At 42.8% G+C, this 16,196-nt stretch overlaps 1 protein-coding gene across 1 annotated transcript in view; it reads right to left on the reverse strand.

Moving 5' to 3' along the window:
* LOC106807871 (protein white-like) overlaps positions 1 to 16,196 on the reverse strand; it is a 49,284-nt gene that overhangs the window by 24,839 nt on the left and 8,249 nt on the right. Inside the window, exons 4-7 of the mRNA XM_014810363.1 lie at positions 15,742 to 16,165; positions 15,167 to 15,328; positions 3,474 to 3,663; positions 297 to 463 (exon numbers count right to left, since the gene is read on the reverse strand). Coding sequence (XP_014665849.1) covers positions 297 to 463; positions 3,474 to 3,663; positions 15,167 to 15,328; positions 15,742 to 16,165 — 943 coding nt within the window. The remainder of the gene's footprint in view (positions 1 to 296; positions 464 to 3,473; positions 3,664 to 15,166; positions 15,329 to 15,741; positions 16,166 to 16,196) is intronic.

Below are 16,196 nucleotides of genomic sequence, written 5' to 3' on the forward strand. Positions count from 1 at the left end.
CGGACGGACGGACGGACGGACGGACGGACGCTCGCACGGACGGACGGACGGACGATCAAGCGATTCTACAAGCTGCATCTGACTATGTCAGATGAGCTAAAAACTGTACATAACATAGCAATTAATGCTGTTTAAAACGTTACGTCCCGACAAGATATGGTTCAGTATTAGCTGAAGCTGAAGCATGGAAAAATGCTACCTAAACAAACTTTTTAACTAGCCTCAAATTTGTGGCAGATTAGGGCATGTCCGCCTAATGCCAGGTCCTATAGTCGCATGGCTGAGTTCATTCTTACCATTGTAAAGTATTTGCTTGGTAGCCTTTCCTACAGTTCTTCCTAGAATGTCTTTCTCATTGGCTTTTACATAAACATTCAGATCTCGCCATGCCAGAACAGAGCGCAGGCCATCGGAGGCACTGAGTTGTCGCCTTATTCTCTTTACTGTTTTGTAGTTTGAATGACTGTAAGAAATTATTGATAATATATGGTTAACAATGCCAAGTAATGAGTTGAAGACAGATGGACTGACACTAAGAATCAGTCAGGGCCACTAAGGTGCATTTAGTAAAGCCAGTTTAATTGTTCCTAGAGTGTATTTAGACAGGTCTATGCACGAAGTGGGGAAGCATAATTTAGCTATTGGTTTAGCTATTGTGGCATTTGCCATATAGGCATTCGCATAATATAGGCACATAATTATATATAGGAATATAATATATATAGGCATATTCGCCATATTATAGGCTACTTGAGGCATTCACCATATATAGGAGCTACTCCAACATTAGCACCTTCCTGATGGACAATTAACTAGGCCAAACGCCACAGTAATAAGCCAGTTCGTAGTTAGCCAAGGGGTTGTGGGACGTCACAGGTCACCGGGTCATTTGTGACAAAAATCGATTAAATCTCGAGTGCGGCGTGCACTCTCGGTTCAGTACGTATATGTACATGTATTCTGTGTACGTGTACACGCACGCATGTGTACGTGCACACACACGCACGCACATGTACGTGCACATGCACGCAAGTGAACGTGCACACGCACGCACGCACGTGTACGTGCACACGCACGCACGCACACATGAACACGCACGGACGCACTCATGTGTACGTGCACACACACGCACGCACCTGTACGTGCACACGCACGCACGCACGCACGTGTGCGTGCACACGCACGCACGTGTGCGTGCACACGCACGCACGTGTACGTGTAGGTGCACACGCACGCACGAATGCACGCACGTGTGCGTGCACACGCACGCACGCACGCACGAGCACACGCACGCACGCACGTGTACACGCGCGCACGAGCGCACGCACGAGCGCACGTACGAACGTGTACGTGCACACTCACGCACGCACGTATACGTGCACACGCGAAGACTGTAGCATTACAACGACACAGATGCATGCGTATGTATACTGTACGGTCGAAATACGAAATATTTTGTCACAAATGACCTGACCCAGAAGAATTCGTGGCAAAGTTCGCGCATGCGCAGACTGTAACTACGAAATGGCTTATAGACCTGGGCTGAAGCCAAGTAACAGTAGAACAAGCATTTTTTTGTCCTGTTTTTCCCCCATCTGGTGCCCTGTTGAAAATATAAGACATATAAGGACTTCATTGGCAGTACAATACTTTGGTTTTTTAAGCACATGCATTCTTTTATGGACCAAGATTTTTAGTACTGACCCAGTGCTTGAAACCCGTCTCAATAGCAGTATAACCGTAGTGTCAAGTAAAACAAATCAGGGTAAAATTACTTGCTGAAGGGCACAATAGCAGTGCCCAACTACAAAGCCAAGAATACAGAATAGGATCAAGACTATATATCCTCCTTTAACCAAGAGGCATACCGTGTGCTTACTATTAGGCCACTGCTCTCTGGTAGTTAGCAAGAACAAGTGCCGCAGAGCGACAGCGCTCATCTAACGTCTACTGCGGTGACTCTGTGGTGGAGTGGTGGGATTCTAGTAAACCCTGTTAGTCCCAAATGTGTTCACATACATGCCGAAACAGTGGAATGCACAGGGATGGTATCAGGAACCTTCTCAAAAGAATGTTCGTTGGTATCGTTATGAAAGTTGCCACGAGATGGCGCGTACGTTTAAGTGTCTTCAGATTAAAGATGGAAGCTCCCATCATACGTAGTAGCAACAACTATCTGCAAGACATAATAGGTAAGCACTCATCCATTTACCTACGCAAGCCGACAGGCTGCAAATTGCAATAGAGAGCTGCCACCTGTAGCCAATTATCGCAGGCAAAAACTGCACCAACACATGCACTGGCAGCAGCCACTGGCAGTGGCATACGTTACATGTAACATACTGACAGTACAGAATGACATAGAAATTATACGATTTAAGGAACATACACCTTCTTTAACCAAATTTAGCTTTTGAAATTTCACTGTGACATTGTAGCCTCATACATCCAGGCATGTATAGATTCTACTAGCAAACCCGGCAGTCAAATTCTTTCTAACAGACAGTCAACAAATCCAAGTTTAACCCTCCTCTTGAGGGTCAAAAGGTTATCCGACACTTACTCTTCGCATGTCAGCAGAAGGGACATTACATGGTCCTTTCAATAAAGCCATAAAAATGCTAGGTCACCGCTGAAACAAAAAAGTTTTTCAATCGCTCCGTCAGACCATGTCCTCAGAAAATGTCTAAAATCTGCCCTGTGCCCACTGACCTTTGACCTGTGACCTCCAATTTTGGCACAGTGATGGTTTTTCCTACCATGATGCTATACACCGACTATCACGAGCCTAGGTCGAGCCGTTTAGATTTGTGCATTTCCTCCCTATACCTTAAGTTAAGGAGTGAATGTTCCCCCTTCTTTTACACCTCTTGACCTTTGACCTTTGACCCCCAGCTTCGACATCCCAACTCGTTTTCGGATTACCCCCCCACGTCCCGAATATCGTGACCGTACGTCGAGCGGTTAAGATTTGTGCCCAACTGTTGACGGACGGACGCTCGGACGGACGGACGGACGATCATGCGATTCTACAAGCTGCATCTGACTATGTCAGATGAGCTAAAAACTGTATGTGATATGAGGTGCAGCTTAACAGCCAGGCACACCTGACTCTGTGATTAGCTAGCTACACTCTTCAGACCAAAGTTAACCAAGGAACACAGGAGCTAGCTTGCTTATACAGTACATGGGGATCGAATGACTCGGCACCACTCGGCATATCACCAGCACACACTTGTGCCTTTCTTTTATTTATCGATGGCATACAAGGCAGGACAAGATTACAATATCAGCAAACAGGACCCACGTATTTGTCTGTATTTCTCGTAACAGGTAGAAGCATAAGCAGTATAAGAAAATAAGGAGGGTTACTTCAGCATCAGCACATCAGCAGCACATCTACATGTTCACCCGTACAAATTAAACAAGCACATCTATATATAAACTTCTAAGCAGCAACAATACTTAATTACCTATTTACATATGCACTAACGCCATCTGAGGACCTTGTCGAGCCGGGATTTACAAAGGGTGTTGTTTCTGTGATCTCGGACTCAGTCGTTCCATGCCCGTACTCATCTCGGTATAATTTTTGTCGATGCATCCCGCTCAGCTGTCCAACACACTTCGTGTATATGTCTCCTTGACAACTAGCGAAAGTATCTGAAAGAAAGGCCACTATAGTACAGGAGTTATAAACATATAATTGCTTCCAACATTTCATTTCAAGTATACATGTCAAGTACATGTCAAGTACATATGTCAACAGTCAAGTACATGCCAAGTACATGCATTCTCTACAGGTACATGCAAGTCTACAGTTTGGTTTGCAAATGCATGCCACATATATATTGACCTAATTTTTACGACGAGGATATTTATGTGACACTGAGAGACAGAGTATAGGAGTTCCCAAGTATAGGAGTTGCCAAGAGTATTGGAGTTGCCAAGAAACTCACATGTATTTTGTAAAATTGTTGACCTTACCATATTTACTGTTTAACATGATCTGTATCATTTTTATCCCGACATAGATAAATGGTATGGTTCGTTTGTATACTTCGTGCTGTTATAGCGAATTTGAATCAATATATAATTTATAACTTACCGGAATATGTTCCAAGCATTAATTCATACGCACTTCCATGATACACTCACTAACCCAAACAAAAGCATATGGAGTACTTTGCGTGGGAAAATCACATTTCTAGTAATCATTATAGCTTCAACTGACTGTCTTGATGATCATGCCATTAGACGCTGCCGCGGCTGCAACCATCCCCTTACTTTAGGCACCGTGCGCATAGCCGAGTGCATAGTAAAGTTAATTCACATTTGGGCGATTTGACGAGCGGTAGCTATAGATAATAGAACCCTGCTAATAATTTATATATATGTGTGTGTGTGGGTGGGTGCGTGCGTGTGTGTGTGATTTCATGATCGCGTGGTAGTACTTACTTGCGAGAACAACACGCTCGAAATTCAGTTTTGAAGAAGCACTATAATACTGTGCACTAGGCCCCTATAGAAATGCGCGAGCACAAAATACTGACTGTGACAGTGACTGATGTACATGCAGCTAGCCTTTCACACTTCCCATGCATGCGTCATCCGTCATACTCATAGTTTACACACGCCAGCATGTATCACGGGTTCATCGCGGTCGTCCACTATAACATAGCTAATCAGATAAGTAAAAAATTCTGACCGATGAGCACGAATATATTATGAGGACCCCATGTGATGCAACGCTCTTCCAAGTCGAGCTATGACCCAATGACAGGTTACCACAAATCGCTACCGGTTCATTACCCTATCGCCGTATCGGAGGTTAGCCGATAATGTGACGCCGTCTTCTGTCGACCAATCGAAGGGCCCGCGGCCCGCGTAGGCTTGTATGGCGCGATATTTTGAGGCAGCTCACTCAGAGGGGGGGGGGGTACAGGGGGTTTTCTTCCTCTCGCCTCTCCTCCCATCTCACTCCCTTGTCCTCCTATGGCCCTCCCTCAACACCTCCAGGATCCTATTTTGCATTTTCTTTTTTGAATGTCACTTAGTTTCTCTGACACTTTGCGTAATAAATGTATTTGTCCCGTACAATGTATTTTCTCATGTATTTACTTTTCGTGCTATGGATTTCGTTTACTTTTCTCTACCAAGTATACACTCTCTCTCGCTCTCTTTCTCTCTTTCTCAATCCTCCCGCCCACTGGCCTCCCTACTCCCGTTCCTTCCCCTCCCGCTCCACGCCCCCTTTTCTCCCGTCTCCCGCCCCTCCTCTCCCGTCCCCCCCCCCGTACCCCCTCCACTCAAGGAGCTAGATAATCATATACGACGTGTAGTTGGATGTTGTAGGCTTGCAGCTAGTCTGGACTTATACACAGTTACAGTTACAGTTACACACAGATCGTTACAATAGTTAACATGGTAAATAAACACAAAATATATTTACTACCACTGTCTAATCTATTCTCTTTCGCCTATTATTTGTAACAATGACGTTACCGGTACCGGTATGTAAATGCAGCTCATGCAGTCGCTCCTCTGCAACACACAATTAATTTCACCGCACGTACGCCACTGCACAACCCCACAGGAAGGCAGAGAAAGAAGGAGAGATAAAGACAGCTAGAAAGAAAGAAACACAACAGAACTCGGCCTCTAGCTGTGAATTTGTGTACAGTGGCGTGCTGGCGGTGAAATTGTGTGTTGCAGAGGAACATTTGAACGGCATTTACGTGAAATTGTTAGTCGATAAAGAATACATAAACATTGAGACTTTGATAGTAATGTTTTTTCGTGTTTATTTACCACCTTTTTATAATTGAAACCTTCCAAGTGCCTGCATGTGGGCTGAGGTTCGTACCGACATGCAGACAGAGATGGGTGAATCCCTACGGGCGATTTAAAACTTTTCCATGCAAAGTATATGCCCTCTAGGTGTTCGGCTGTGCGGCAGTTTTTCAGGCGCAAATGTGATGTCCGTGAGTAAATTTGCGATAAATCCTTAAAACACCAGTCAACATGTGTCAAAATCGCCTGGAATGCGGCTGATCGAAGCACGTGCCGATCTAACTTTGGCAAACTAGCCTCGGAGCTAACTTCGGTGCTTCGGTAACCGTGGCACTCGAAAAAATAGTCTTAATGATTATTTTCTGCACATGAATTTCAATTCTGAAGCATAAGATCTTATGGAGAATTGTCTTGCATCTTCTGGACCTTGTGGTTTTCCTCCACTGATCTCTATATATTAACTCTTAATTAATATTCGGTCCTTCGGTCACCCAGTTCCACAGACATGGATTAACTTTAACTCTGAGTTAAAGCTAACTTTGAGTTAAACTCACTAACTCTGAGTTAGTAAACTCCGAGTTAAATTTGGGTTTCATAAACATGGATTAAATCCTGAGTTAAGTAACTCAGAGTTAGTATCCCATAATTCCACATAGTTAACGAAGATGAACAGACGAACATGATAGACGCATGACAGACGCATAGACGATAGACGCACGAACATGGCAGAAGGCAGGGGCGGCGCCACAAGGGGGGGGGCGGTCGCCCCCCCCTATTATTTGCAAGAAAAAAGAAAGAAGAAGAAGAAAAAGAAAAAGAAAAAGAAAAAAGAAAAAGAAAAAGAAAAGAAAAAGAAAGAAACAACTTGCCAATGTCTTGCAAATGATTGGGTGGGTGGGGCGGTCACCCCCCCCCATCATCGCAGAAAAGCTAAAGAAGAGAAGATTCTTTGCAAATAATAGGGGATCGCAAAAATGAGTGATGTAGCCTCAAGCTGGACCACTGCATCGAAAAATCGAAAATCAAGTCGAAATTTCAAATCAATTTAAACAAACCTGCCTGGAATTTGATAATCGAATCAGTGTTTTATTTTTGTCTTTTTTTTTTTTTTTTTTTGTTTATTTCCTTGGAGCCCCAAGTTGCGGACCATCATTTGTCGAGGATGCTGTCCCCGCGGATAAGGTAGGCCACACTTGAGGGTGCTTAACAAGCTTATAATTATAATTAACCAATGGTCAGACTGCACTTAATAATACTCTTACATGCTATCTTATTTTTACCTCCCCCACGGGTGAGGGAGAGGTTATGTTATCGGGTCTGTGCGTTGTGTAACCCACGTTAGCGCCGCGCGAGCGCCGCGCGTGCCTGTGTCGGTGTTGTGAGTGTGTGTTGTGGTGTGTGTTGTGGGGTGTGACGCGATTGATATTAGTCGCGTCCAGCGACGAGCAGCCAGCCGGCTGTCCCCTGCTGACTAGGCGACGGAGCATACATGTACGGCTGGCATATATCGTGTTATTCTGTGTTCGTGAGTCGTATGCGCGTATCGGCTATAGTCGCTGGCGGAGGCTTATGCTCTCTCCGTGAGTGCCCCTCTGTCTAGTCTTTGTGAGTGTCGTGTATGGCGTGCGTGCGTGTGCGTGCGTTCATCTCTCTCCGGTCATGGTTATTCTCTCTACAGAATACAAGAATATTGGTTCAACGTGCTACACATAATGTTAAAGCAAATCACTGTTCCCCTCACAGTTCCGGAGACCCCTCTTTTAAACGCTGTCCGAGTTTCATGATTGAATTTCAACGAAACCCTAAGCTAAGTTCCGGAGACCCCCATTTTCGAACAGCCGGTTCCAGAGCATACAAATTGCAACAAACATTAGTTCCAGAGCACCAACCATTTCAGGTGCGAGTTCGTTGCCAGAGCCCCCCCTCCATTTTTAACTTCGCCAGTGGCACATACCACGATACCTACCAGTATTGTGGGTGCAGTCCTCCCACGGGTTTCATTCCTTGGTTGATGTTGCTCTTTGTTCCCTGCACAATTTGGTTTTGCAGCAATTTTAGGGCTGTGATTAGCTAAACTCTAAGCTTCCGCGACCCCTGCCAGTGGCTCGGCCGCTGGACCCACCAGGGCAATAGGCGGAGCCCCTGGGGATCATCAACGTTAGCGCAAAGTGTATTGCGTACAACAAGATTCTTACGAAGTAAGCTACGCCAAAGCCGTAGGTGCGATTCACACGCCGCGTAGCACCTGCGTAACGCAAATTGTGTGATGAATTCCAGTGTAATCCACTACGTCATTGTTAAGTGCTGGGCTGTGAGGGCGTGCCATAGCATAAACCAATCCACACTGTGCGGACACTGATACCATAGCAACCAAACTGACGCTCTTTGTATTGTAAACCATATTGCTTAGCTGTTCTACATGAGTGCTGGGGCGATGTCGAAGTTGTCCTCATTTTCGGCTTGGTTATGATTGTGTTCAACCACTCGATGAACAGCAGCACACGTACGCATGCGTGCGTGTGTGTGCACGTACACGTGGTGCGTGCTGCACGTACACGTGCGTGCTTGCGTTACGTACACGGGCTGCGTGCGTGCGTGTGTACGACACCGTTGCGTGTGGTTGTGCACGTCAAGTTGCGTGCGTGTGCACGTACGAAGTGCGTGCGTGTGCACGTACAAGTGCGCACGGCGTGTGCACGTACACGGCCTAACCTACGAACCGCTTATAACGAAAACAAGGCCCAAGCTATTGACAAAAAAGCGTCAAAGCGCCCGCCTGTCTGGTAGTATGGTTATTTATGTATTTTAGTGAGTAGTAACTTTATAATGTTTCATAAAATAATGCATGCTGCGGGTATGCGCTGAAACACCTGCGGAAGAATTCGAGCGGGTTTACGGCCCACCTCGTCAGCGTAACGATGTGCGTAGCATGCATTATAAAAACAGTTACGTAAATTTTAGCTTGGATGAAATCGCCACCTAAACGGCTCGCCTTGCGTACGCGAATCATACGAAAATTTACCTAAATAGCCTTGCTGTTGATGAATCCGCAACTAAGCAACGTTCGATTGCGTACACAAGATTTACGGCAAAATATTTTGGCGTACGCAGCTGATGAATCATGAATCTACCCCCTGCGACTCACCCGTGCAGTGCCAAGCGCACACGGTATCAGGTCTACAGTTCCCAGGGGCTTTACAGGGGGGGTCCAGGGGCGTCCGGACCCCCCCCCCTGCTCGCGCAGAAAACGCATTCTGAGGGGGTCTAATTTCAAAAATTTCCCTTCCCCCCTTCGCGTGCTCCTGTTCACGCCCCCCCTAAGAAAATACCCTGGCGCCGCCCCTGGTAGAAGGTGTAATGAAAAAACGTTATAATGAAAACCGGCAGCGATAAATAAATGAGGGAAAATATTTTGTTCGTTAATCTACGTCTGTGGAACCGGGTCCAGTGGTCTGCTCTCAGACGCACGTGCTACAAGTGCGACACTAGCGCCGACCAACGGTTACGATTTCAATTTATATTTATGTTACAGGCGAATAACTTTAAACATATATGTACTATATATACTATATATATATATTATATACTATGTAATATATATACTATATATATACTATATACTATGTAATAATAATGTACTATATATACTAGGGAGGGAAATGATCCTCATAACCTCATAATGCTTGATCTTCAAAGTCCAGGGGCCCGGGCCTATATCGAAGACGGAGAGAGATAGAATTGATCAAATGGCCTGATCTTCACTGTGGATTGCAATAGAAAAGGATTCAATTTTCAAGAGGAAGAGAATTCCAATATGGAATGACAGAAACGAAGAAGCATATGGCCTCTTTTTAAGATGGTACATGCGGGGAGTAATGATCGTGCTCGAATGGTCAAGTGTTACGAAACGGCTTTATTAAACGAGAGGGAATGCCACATTTCAAAGAATCTCTTCAAGTTTAGCTTCATGACTGATGACCGAGTCTTGACAAACCTCGACGGGCCGACGCTGCATTCCTAGATTTCAACATTACTAAGGTTTTCGACAACGTCCCCAATGACCTTCTGATTCACCCACTCGGTCATATTGGATTGGAAATTTTTACCTTAAGCTGGATTACCGACTTCCTTAAGCCTTAATAAAGGACGGGGTCGATCCTAGATCAATAAAGCGATAGATACCCAATTGTCTGTGTTAATTAATAGCAGCATTGCAGATATGGTTGTGGTTACATCAGGCCCCCCAATGGGGGGCACAGTTACAAGAAACAAAATTAGTCTTAACATTAGTCTTAACTTTACGATCTTTCTGACAACAGGCCCCGCCCCATGCAGAGTTCTGTGCTTGGCCCGCTACTATTCTAGCATCAATGATCTCATAAGTGAAACTGATACATCTACTTCTATTTGTTTTTTTCACATGTGATATAGTTATTTGCCCCATGATTTACAGTAACTATCACTGATAGTGATTAATACCCCCGCAATACCGCTTTGTCGGCGGGGAAATGAAAGGTCATGGTGTGGCATATATCAGGGGCGTAGCCAGAGGTGATTCCAGGCATTCCCGAATCCCCCTGGTTTGTATCAAAATAGCACATATCTGATACAGTATGTATGTAAAAGCATAAAACGAAAATTTTAACGAAGTTTTATTAGTATATAGTAGGTTTGGAATCCCCCTCTTGGAAGGAATCCCCCCTCTTGGAAAGGCTGGCTACGCCCCTGATATATTATGAGTAAAGAATACACGAAACACAAAAAATTTGATGGAAAAAAGAGATTTAAAAAAAGATACGGCTTCCATGGCAACACGTTGACCGACGCACACAAAAAATATGTCAGGCACATCTAGACTTCATGGTGATCAAGTGTATGAAGTTTGATTGGAATCCCTTGAAAACTGTTGAAGTAGTTCAGCCACAAACGTTTTGCAACGGCGGGGGGTATAATCAAAGATGAGATACGGTTTCCAAGGCAACACCTTGACCGGCGCACACACAAAATATGTCATGCACATCTACACTTCATGGTGATCAAAAATTGAAATGTATGAAGTTTGATTGGAATCCCTTGAAAACTGTGGAAGTAGTTTACGCCACAAACTTTGTGCAACGGCCGAAGTATAATCATAGTCTATGATTATACTTCGGCCGTTATATATCTATTAGATATAGAAGATCTTCTTCTATAGGCGTTTTTATCGAAGCGAAACCGGTAAATCGGTTTCCTAAATCACGTGATCAGCGGTTTAGTGAAAGCGCTTTTGTTACATAAAAACAACGCAAGATGGCAGACCATTTGGTTAGGATTTAGCTGATCTTTGTACGTTTTTATAACACATTAACTTATTATTCTTATATAATCATTTATTAAGAAAACTACTTAATAACTTACACTTGACTATCCGCCATATTGAATGTTGAAACCGTCTGAAATCGCTCGCCGGGCAGTTTCGACGGTTTCGCAAAGCACTTTCGCAAACCGTCTAGATAAAAACAAGAAACGACCAAAGCGCTTTCACGAAACCGTCTAGATAAATGGAAGATTTGCAAAACCGTAAAGCGCTTTCACTTCGATAAAAACGCCTTATATCTATGGTATAATCAAAGATGAGATACGGTTTCCATGGCAACGGCTTGACCGGCGCACACACAAAATATGTCACGCACATCTACACTTCATGGCGATCAAGTGTATGAAGTTTGATTGGAATCCCTTGAAAACTGTGGAAGAACTACGCACCACAAACTTTTTGCAATGGACTGACCGACCGACAGTAAGATGACTCCTATATACCCCCTTCAAACTTCGTTTGCAGGGGTGTAATTATTAATGTACATTTTCACGATTATGCTCAGCTGATGCCTCATACATTACTGTTCCACGTACATATATGCCTGCAGCTCAGGCCCTTAGAAAATAGTGTGGTAAATCAAAGGGTATTGGTAGAGATGTTAATAGTTTACTATATTATATTCTTAAAGGGATACTAGACTCTAGGATTTTACTGCAGACAACTGTACTTACTGTATAACAAATCGTCTATACCCACACGTACTTGTTACCAGATACCTAATTTAATTGTTATAATTAATTATACATCAACGCTAAGAAATTCTAACGGTGCCATTGACACCCGCGACCGTGCTGCCACCCTGAAAAAGTTGCGCATTTCCCAATATATTTTGCACGTTACAGACCGAGGGCTAATCACAAAGGTGCAATTATATTTATACCTAAATGCTATTTAACCGAACGAGGTTCATTTTAGGACAAATTTATCCGTAATATAACTGAAACTATATGTCGTTTATAAGATATTACAATCCTTTTGCTTTTAAATTAATAAATAAGAAACACCCTCGGTCTGTAGCCCTTGGCTAAAAAGTCGTTTTGCGCAACTTTTTAGATTGTGCGCTTTGAGTCGCGCCACAGTCGTTGTAATCAAACTGTAGTCGTTAGTTTTAAAACATTAAAAAAATATTTCTAATGGTGATTGAACCATGAAACTTTTTATGTAGCGCAATTTTAAAACGATCATTGTGAGAATTTTGCTCAGAAAAACGAAATATAACTGAATATAGTCTCACCTGACAGCAAAAATATCACTGATTACACCAACATTCAAAACACCAATATTTTATGCAGTTATAGCATAGAAAAATTAATTTGACCACATCATACCAGCAATAAATTTTTTCGAGTCAAGACTTTCAAAAATCACAAATGGCGTCTCAAACAAGCGAAAATAGTTATAAAAAAAAAAGGGGCATCTATTTGTGTGTGATAAGTATTCTCGCTGGCGGTACGCAACGAGGATTTGATCCACTTCTCTCTCCGTCTTCGTTATAGTCCCTAGGACTTTTGAAGACTAATATTTATGAGGTTACCATGCACTTACACTCTTGTTTGTGTTACGCTACTATATGCACCTCTGTGTTTACATCTGACCAAAAATATCTCCGGTGCGATTTTTGCATTACTGTACCTTTGTTGACGTCTCGCGGTACCGCGAGAAAGTGCGAGACATGACAGCGAAAATCAACAAGAGAACGCAAAATTGTAATCGTGCATGATTTTGTCTTATATCTTTTCTAAGACATTTTATTGTTATTTCAAACAATTACTGTTACTCAAGCAACAACGGTAGGCATCATGAGAGTGAGAATAAACACTAAAAAACCTTGAAAAAAACTCGCAATGATCGCTTTAACCTAAATTAACTGAAATAAGACTAGAACCTAGAGTAAAGGATCCCTTTAATAACCGTTTCGTGAATATCAGTATAGAGTGCATGCAGTAGATTGCTACAACAGCATGGACATAACACGAAGTGCTCAGCAATTACATTGTCACAGCACTAAACATAATGATTGCATACATCTCACGTAAACTTAGCATATCATGGACACAGCTACTTGTAGGAGCTACTACTGCCAAAAATGAGCATAAATTTTTTACTCAAATAATTTGGCTACAAATCTCATACCTACGAAACTATTGAAAACAGAGAATATAACGAATTTTCATTGCAACTAGTTAAATTCATTTTTATTTAGCTGTACTTTATAAATAATATATAATATTAACAAGTGCCGGACTCTGTGGTGGAGTGGTGGGATTCTAGTAAACCCTGTTAGTCCCAAATGTGTTCACATACGCGCCGAAACAGTGGAAGGCACAGGGATGGTATCAGGAACCTTCTCGAAGGAATGTTCGTTGGGATCGTTATGAAAGTTGCCACGAGATGGCACATACGTTTAAGTGTCTTAAGATTAAAATGGAAGCTCCCATCGTACGTAGTAGCAACAACTATTTGCAAGACAGACTAGGTAAGCACTCATCCATTTACCTACGGAAGCCTACAGGCTGAAATAGAGAGCTGCCACCTGTAACTAATTAACGCAGGCAAAAACTACACAGTACTATCACCACCACATGCACTGGCAGTGGCTACTGGCAGTGGCATAAGTTACATGTAACACGTACACTGACAGTACAGAATGCCATAGAAATTATACGATTTAAGGAGCATAAACCTTCTTCAACCAAATTTAGCTTTTGAAATTTCACTGTGACATTGTAGCCTCATACGTCCAGGCATGTATAGATTCTACTAGCAAACCCGGCAGTCAAATTCTTTCTAACAATAAACAAATACATGTTTAACCCTCCTCTTGAGGGTCAAAAGGTTATCCGACACTTACTCTTTGCATGTCAGCGGAAAGTACATTTCATGGTCCTTTCAATAAAGCCATAAAAATGGTAGGTCACTGCTGAAACAAAAAAGTTTTTCAATCGTTCCGTCAGACCATGTTCTCAGAAAATGTCTAAAATCTGCCCTGTGCCCCATTGACCTTTGACCTGTGACCTCCAATTTCAGCACAGTAATGGCTTTTCCTACCATAATGCTATACACCGACTATCACGAGCCTAAGTCAAGCCGTTTAGATTTGTGCCGCAATTCTGCATTTCCTCCCTATACCTTAAGTTAAGGAGGAAATGTTCCCTTCTTTTACACCTCTTGACCTTTGACCTTTGACCCCCAGCTTCGACATTCCAACTCGTTTTCGGATTACCCCCCCACGTCCCGACTTTCGAATCTGTACGTCGAGCCGTTTAGATTTGTGCCCAACTGTTGACGGACGCACGGACGCACGCACGCACGCACGCACGAACAATCATGCGATTCTACAAGCTGCATCTGACTTCGTCAGATGAGCTAAAAAAGTAAATGATGTTTTTTTAATTGTTGGAGTATAATTAAGACCTACTGTATTTCCTCCATTCTCTCTGTGATAACTAGGTGATTCCACTCCATTGAAGTGATATATACACCACATTACCAGTGTCATTCACTGAACATAGCAGAACAGTTTTTTTAACACTGGAAGCTATGCGGCCATACTGTATCATTTCTAATGGGGATAGGTTCTGGGCATATGGAAGACACACTGCAACATATAATGCATGGTATCTCAAAGGATCCCCTGAAAATACAAAATTAGGAGTAATAAGCATAAGTACTCACTTTTAGAGCACAATATTTGCAACTGCAAATATACTGGACATGCATGCAACCAGTACGAACATAATCAGTGGCTATAGGTTATCATTAATTTACGATAAAATCCGAGCCGAGTGTATGGATTAACTAGCCTTTATATCTCTTAATTAGGTCTTCTGGTTTGAATGCAGCAATACAGAGGAATGTCAAGCAAACATACACATTGCATGCTGATACATGTGCAAGATAGGACGTTTAATATTTAAACTGCAATGCTTGGCAGCTGAGAAAACCGAATGGTATCGCGCAAATCTGTTACCGGATGAAAATGTTACGATGCACAACGGCTTCTGCGTCACTTACCAGGATAGATCAGGAAATCGCCACCAAACTTGCCTCCGACTGTAAGGTAGTATCCTCGATGCCAAATGTCACTATATACTGCATAGCGCAGGCCCTCTATAGGGGAGCATGGAAAGTCCCAGTCAATTGGCAGTTGCTTTATAGTCGCCAATCGTGGACTCTCTAGTGTAAAAAAATGACTATAACTTTTAGAAAATACTATTGTTTTAATATCACATTGGAAATTATAGAAAATACAGTAGTGCTCCAAAACGAAATAGGGATGTGCCCCCTTCTAAACAGCTATTGAGTGACATTATGTCAAAGATAATCCATAATACAACAAATGCTTCAGAGAAACACCCCACATAAAGGATTCTGCCCTGACCAGTTCGACTCTTACTATTTCCAAACTTAATGTGGCTGCTCTTGCTGCGGCACTACATTCCGAGTATGAACACAACATATCAGCCCTTTACACGAGATATTATTGCAGTGAATGGGATGCAGGGCCATATAACATAATCTGTATGTAAACAGATAGGGAAATCAAGTTAGTTTATTGTACATAGTAAGGACACCCTTTCTCTGCTCACCTGTCCACTGCTGTACCATTGCTTGATCAGCACGTAGTGGCTCCAGATTCTGGCACATTTCCTCTAGTATCTTTTGCTTCATTACACTATATTGCTCTGGGCTCAAAGCATCCCCATCTATGTCTTCTACATGAGTAACACCTTGGTTTTTATTTGGAATAGGATTATCAGCTGTAGATGTCTTGCTATTGTTATAATATGGCTCACTTTCCATACATTCTTTCATTACATTACAGGAATCCTCTATCGATGTGTGAATATTCATCGAGTGGGAGCCCTCAGTCTTTAATTGCAATTTTTGCTTTTTCTTTTCTTTTCGAGTTTTCTTGTGATATGGGTTCTTCATCTTTTCTATCTTGCCAGCTGTTATTCTGTCTGCCAACTTACTGAGCTGTGCTTTTCTCTCGTGTAAAAGATTAGCGCTCTGAAATACGCATGTATGGTCAAACTTTTAT

The sequence above is a fragment of the Priapulus caudatus genome, unplaced genomic scaffold (assembly GCF_000485595.1).
Source record: "Priapulus caudatus unplaced genomic scaffold, Priapulus_caudatus-5.0.1 Scaffold239, whole genome shotgun sequence".
Classification (NCBI taxonomy): domain Eukaryota; kingdom Metazoa; phylum Priapulida; class Priapulimorpha; order Priapulimorphida; family Priapulidae; genus Priapulus; species Priapulus caudatus.